The sequence below is a fragment of the Otolemur garnettii genome, unplaced genomic scaffold (assembly GCF_000181295.1).
Source record: "Otolemur garnettii isolate 467f Iridium unplaced genomic scaffold, OtoGar3 scaffold00138, whole genome shotgun sequence".
NCBI lineage: Eukaryota > Metazoa > Chordata > Mammalia > Primates > Galagidae > Otolemur > Otolemur garnettii.
Window position 1 is genome coordinate 2,573,033 of NW_003852533.1, and position 5,969 is coordinate 2,579,001.

Below are 5,969 nucleotides of genomic sequence, written 5' to 3' on the forward strand. Positions count from 1 at the left end.
AAAAAAAAAAGTTGTAAAAAAAAATAAAAATAAAGTATTTTCTCCAGTTTACCATCCCAAGATTGAGTAACTTGCACAAAACACTCGGACTAATCACGCCAAAACCACAGGTGGACCACTGGTGATGCCAGCATCCCAGGTGGGACTGTGCCCTGCCAGCTCTGCCTTCCTCCCATGCCCACCCCTATTCACTCCATCCAGGTCTGCTAATTTTATAGAGTGGTGGATACAGAACAAATGGGTGTCTGTGCCTCCATCTGGGACAAAGCCTCTTGGTCTAAAGGCCCCACTGGCATCTACAGTCAGGACTCAGGACAAAAGCCTCAGGTGCACACCAGCCACAGACTGAGGTCAAAAAGACTCAGTTTTCAACTGAAATGTGCTTCTACTCAGGTATAGGAGAATCATGTAAAACTCAAAAGTTTTGGAAGTCTGAATAACCTGATTTCAAATCCCAGCTCCCAAATTTACAAGCTGTGCCACTGCAAAGTACTTGGCCAATCCGTGTTTGGTGGTGGTTGTTCTGAACAGAGCTGCTAACATGACAAAGTGAAGTGACACTTGGTATGTAACGTGCCTGGAACAAAGCACGCATTCAATAACGCTAACTCTTTCCCCTCTGCTTAGAACTGACACTAGGAAAACCTCCCAAGGACACACAGTTGAGCTTCTAAAGCTCTTATCCCAAATTGGGACGTTATGTGAATTAGCCGTCTACTTAACAGACAGCGAAGTGAACTCAACTGTGTACTCACACTCCTAACAAGGCGGCCCTGGTAAAAGTTTAACTTTGAATTAATTGAAAAAGGGAGACCATCTGTCTCTAGAGCTTCTGGGGAGAGAACACACAAAAAGGAGGGGGACGCCCCTTCCTTCAGGGGCTTACCCTGCCCTGGAGGAAGAGAGAAACAACAGAAATACAAAGAAAACCGTAAAAAGCTTACCCATGAACACCCATCAGTATGTGAAGCCAAGTAAAATGAAACTACTATAAAAGACACCACCAACACATTTCTTTTAAATTAGTCTCTTTCCTAAAGCTTTCGGGGTATAATCCTATCGGCTAACATTCCTGGTTTGGAATTTCCACTGGGGACTGGCCTTCCTTCATGCCAGGAAACAAGGGATCAGAAGCCCCTGACTTCCTTCTCTTTTATTTTATCTATTTTACTTACTTATTTATTTTCAATTTTTGGCCAGGGCTGGGCCTGAACCCGCCACCCCCAGTATATGGGGCCAGCGCCCTACTCCTTTGAGCCACAGGCACCTCCCTGACTTCCTTCTCTTTTCAGTACTGTGAATTTATAAAATATAATTACTCAGACATATTTCCAGAAGGCTTTAGTTATAAATACTCAATATTTCCCAAGATTTCAACAGTTTTTCTCATACTATGAAATTTCAAGTATATTAACAGAGCGTGTAAAACATCGTGGGCATTTTATTCAAATCCTTGCTAATGGTAAATTGTAAACATCAGTTCTCGCAGAGGTTGAGGGAATTCTTCAGTCATGAAACAGGGAGAGAAGCACAGCCTCCGACAGTCCTGACAGGCAGAGTCAGCACATCCGAATCACCACCCTTCCCAGACACTATTCTTTCCTCAAAGCAAAGCGAGGGCTCCAGAGAAGGCGCCAGGGACAGTTTTCAGTGAGGGGCCAAGATGGACCCAAGATGACCCCTGGCAGGTCCGTCCTGGGTCTACAGGCCCCACTGGCATCTGCCATCAGGACTCACTGCAGAGGCCTCGGGTGCACACCAGCCACAGACTGAGGCCCAAAAGACTCAGTTTCTAACTGAAATGTACTAACAGGGTAGATCTTAAGAGTTTCCACCACAAAAAGAAGGGAGAAGGGAAGGAAGAAAAGGACGGAAGGAAGGAAGGAAAAAACGGTAAAAAGAAAATAAATGGTGTACACACACACATACATACAACATCAAGTTGAAATGGTGTACATACACACACACACAACATCAAGTTGTGCACCTTAAATATATACAGTTTTTATTTGTCAATTATACCTCAAGAAAGCTGAAAAGAGACTTGGGAACCACGTTTTAGATTTTTTAAAAGTATGCATTAACTTGTTTTGCTTTTTAAAGAAAACCATATAAATATTCTAATTAGCAAAGTACTTAAGAGAACATGGGAATGTTTTAAACGAAAACACCAAAGTTCTTTTCCTAATTTTTTAAGAACACAGTCAATCTGATAACCGCTAAGTCATACTGTAAGCACACTGATACCACATAAGCTCCAGGTCAATAAAATACCCAGGATAACTGCAAAGATAAAAGCAAATTCTGAAACTTATGTTTTACCCTGTGTGTAAATAAGTTATGTTTACTCAGAAGTGAGGAAATCACCTAGGAGCCTAACAGCGACTGGGCCAGTTCCACAGGGCCAAATGTGTGGGCCAAGTTCAAGGGACAGCCCCTGGCCCACCCAGGCCAGTTGGTGTCAAGCAGAACCGATCATTTCACATAGTAAGGACCACTTCACAAAACCCAAGTCAGAGACAGTGAAGATCTCAGACACATATTCTTAAGACAGGAGCCAGTTCTGTTACATGTACCACCTCATACAATTTAAAGCCAGAGTAGCAGATTCTTAAAACAGAGGCAATAAACGGACTTTAGGAAATACAACTAGACCTTCTCAGACTATATGCAAAACTGTGTGCAGATATTTTTCTGAGGAGATTAAGCCCTCAGATCTCATCTAATTCCCATGGATAAGCTAAAAAAATAAAAAATCTGAGAAGCACGGAACTTGGGTCAGCAGCCATTCTTTATAAAGTTGAAGAATCTAAAAACCACCAGAACATTAATACTGTCAGGATGTCACCCACCTTCACTATTACAGCTAGAACTTCTAATGTTCGTGTATATAAAAACACGTATGTGTACAAACTTCTCGTGTTTGTGTATATAAAAACACATATGTGCACTCACATATAAACACATAACACATTATATGTACTGTAATTCACATACACATTTTTAATAAGTCAAATGGATACAGACTCAGTCTGACAGTCAGAGGCAGGCATTCCGATTTGGGCGCTAAAACCCACCCACACAACTGCACACACAATTTGCTGGTCTGTCCAGAGGGGAACATAATACCATAACGGCCACTGCAAATTTGTGAAAAGTGCCACCATAAAAAGGAGAGGAAGAAAATACATAAAGTGGAAGTATCTGATCAGTTTTTGCAATAAATCAACCTCCTAAATATAAAGTTATTACATGAATAGCTATGGCAGAAATTAGGGATCTCTGAAACCTGGGCTTCTCCAGTGCTTACTGAAAACTCAATAAAATGCATATGGTCACCTTCAGGCAATATAAGGGGAGAATCAAAATGAAATCTGCACTCAATCTTACCCCTTTATTCTCTGTATTATAGTTCATATGTATGTACATCAGACTTCCTGCCTCTGATCTTTCGGGTCTAAAACAGGTCGAAGTACTAAAGCTCTCGAAGTCAAACATTTATTATCCGTCATTATTAAGTAGTAGCATTTTGCATTCATATACCTTAGCTTTTACGTCTATCATTTCCTTCTCATCTACTCATCCGTGAATTGTTTCTCTACCAGTGAAAATGAGAATTAGCTCTTGCAGCTTATCTTCCCGGGAAGGATTTACGTGGGGTGCTAGGAGGGTTTACTATTTTCCCCTTACGTTTCCTTCTGCTGGTGTTAGACGTGTTTGGCCTTTCCTGTCCAGTTCATTTATTTCTTCCTTCACTAATTATGTACTGGGACACTACGAGGAGAGGGCAGGACTCCACGTGTAACTCTCAGGGGCCTGAACCTGCAGAGGCTGACTGAATGTCGTTGGCAGAACGAGGTCGTGTCGCCAGGATTTGCCCTCTGGCTGCAGCATCTCTAGTTAGAACGAAGGCTTAGAGTTTGGTTAACTGCTCACTTATGGCACCGATCTATGCACGAGGCAAGACAGCAAACCCTGTGCTTTGGGGCACAGCCCTGCCAAGAGCGTCTGACCAGTCCGCCAATCTAGCCGCGCGGCGGGGGACGGGGCCGCGGGACCCCGGGGCAGGGGGCGCCCCGCGAGCGCACACGGGACCTCAGGCCGCGCCGGCCCGGGACACACCCCTCCTTCCTCCTGCGGGGGGGCTCGGGGGTCGGCGCGGAGGTACCTAGTCGCTGCCCCAGGTAGGTGAGGCTGTGATAGACCTTCTCGGCCGCGGCCAGGTGCGCCAAGGCCGCCAGCAGCGACAGCCAGCTGCCCCCCGCGCTCTTGTTGGCCTCTCGTTCTTTCTCCACATTGTCCTTGGCCTTGTCGTAGGAGAAGATGCCCAGATGAGAGAAGAACGTCTCCAGCACCGCCTGCTCCACCGGCACCGGCGCGGCCAGCGGGATAGACTCCCCCATGCGAGCCGCGCTCCCGTCGGCCCACGTGGCTCCCGCGGCCTCGCACTTCCGGGTTCCGCGGGAGCGCGCGTGCGCACGAGCATGCGTGTGCGTGACGCGTCGCCGCCGGGCTCGCCGCGGGGTTCTAGAGGACCTGGGTCGGGGCCAAGAGGAAGGACGCGACCGCTCTCGGCTCCCGAGCGCCTGGGCTGCCTCAGCTCCGACCGTCTGGGCCCCAGGGCGGGGCGGGAGGCGGCCGGTTCGCGGCCCGCGGAGCCAATGCCCCGCCCGCGAGCGCGGCAAACTGATGACGTCACGGGTGCCTGACGTCAGTTCTCCGGGGCAGTCAGGCTGGCGCGCCGACCCAGAGGGTTCCGGCGGAGGGCGGCGACGTCGCGGGTCCCTGACTCGATTCCTGCGGCGCAGTCCGGCCCGGCCCGCCAGGGCCTGAGGGTTCCGGCCGGAAGGTGAAAGTAGTGGCCGGGGTGGCGCTCGCGGTCACAGCCAGGGCCCTAGTCAGACCCGGTCGTCATAGCTTTTAGACCAACTTAAGTGATTTACAGATGAGCAGCCTGACAGGTTCTAATCCCCTTTGCCTCATTTTCGTTCTTTCGCACACTATCGGTTAACTCTAGTTCGAGACCAGCCTGGGCAATATAGCAAGACCCTGTCTCTGCAAAAATTTTTTTAAAAATTAGCCAGGCAAAGTGGCTCATACCTGTAGTCAGTCCCAGCTACTCAGGGGACTGAGACAGGAGAATCACTTGAGCCCAGGAGTTCAAGGATGCAATGAGCTGTGATTGCACCACTGCACTCCAGCCCAACGAACAGAAGAAGACCCTGTCTCTAAAAAAAAAAAAAAAAAATTAAAGAAAGTACAGTAATGGCCAAACAAGCATATGAAAAGATGCTCAACATCACTAATTGATAGAGTCAAATATGGGGACCCGCCCAAATAGAACCAGCCCCACCCTTCCGACGGAGGTCCCTCCCGGGAAAGGTGAATGGGCGGGCCCCCCACCCTCCGACCTTTAAAAGGCCCATCCATCTTTATTCACCGGCTCGCTTCCTTCTCGAACTCAGCTTTCCCCTCACCGGGGTGGAAATAAAAGCTGATGTTCCCACACAGAACCTGAATTCCGTTTCCCTTTCGTTTCGTGTCTCAGAAGGATTTTTATTTGGGTCTTTGACCTCTAACTAATCATTAGGGATGAGCAAATCAAAACTATACTGAGGTGGTACCAACAGTGGTCATTAATAGAAACAGAGAAATCAGGGAGTGGTGGTTGCCAGGGGCTTAAGGGAGGAGAAAACGGTTGTTGTTTATTAGGTCTAGAGTTTTAATTACAAAGTGAAAAACTTCTGGAGACCTGTTGCAGGGTGATGTGAATATACTTTACATTCCTGAACTGTACACAGAAAAATGATTAAGATGGTAAATTTAATGTAGGTTTGTTTTTGTTTTTTTGAGACAGAGCCTAAAGCTGTCGCCCTGGGTAGAGTGCTATGGCATCACAGCTCACAGCAACCTCCAACTCCTGGGCTCATGTGAGTCTCCTGCCTCCACCTCCCAAATAGCTGGGATTA

General features: G+C 47.4%; 1 protein-coding gene across 1 annotated transcript in view; it reads right to left on the reverse strand.

Annotated features, from left to right (window-relative positions):
- CUNH12orf66 (chromosome unknown C12orf66 homolog) overlaps positions 1-4,478 on the reverse strand; it is an 11,485-nt gene extending 7,007 nt beyond the window's left edge. Inside the window, exon 1 of the mRNA XM_003798527.3 lies at positions 4,169-4,478. Within this exon, the coding sequence (XP_003798575.1) occupies positions 4,169-4,403 (235 nt within the window). The 5' untranslated portion in view covers positions 4,404-4,478. The remainder of the gene's footprint in view (positions 1-4,168) is intronic.
- Between the last annotated feature and the right edge of the window lie 1,491 nt (positions 4,479-5,969).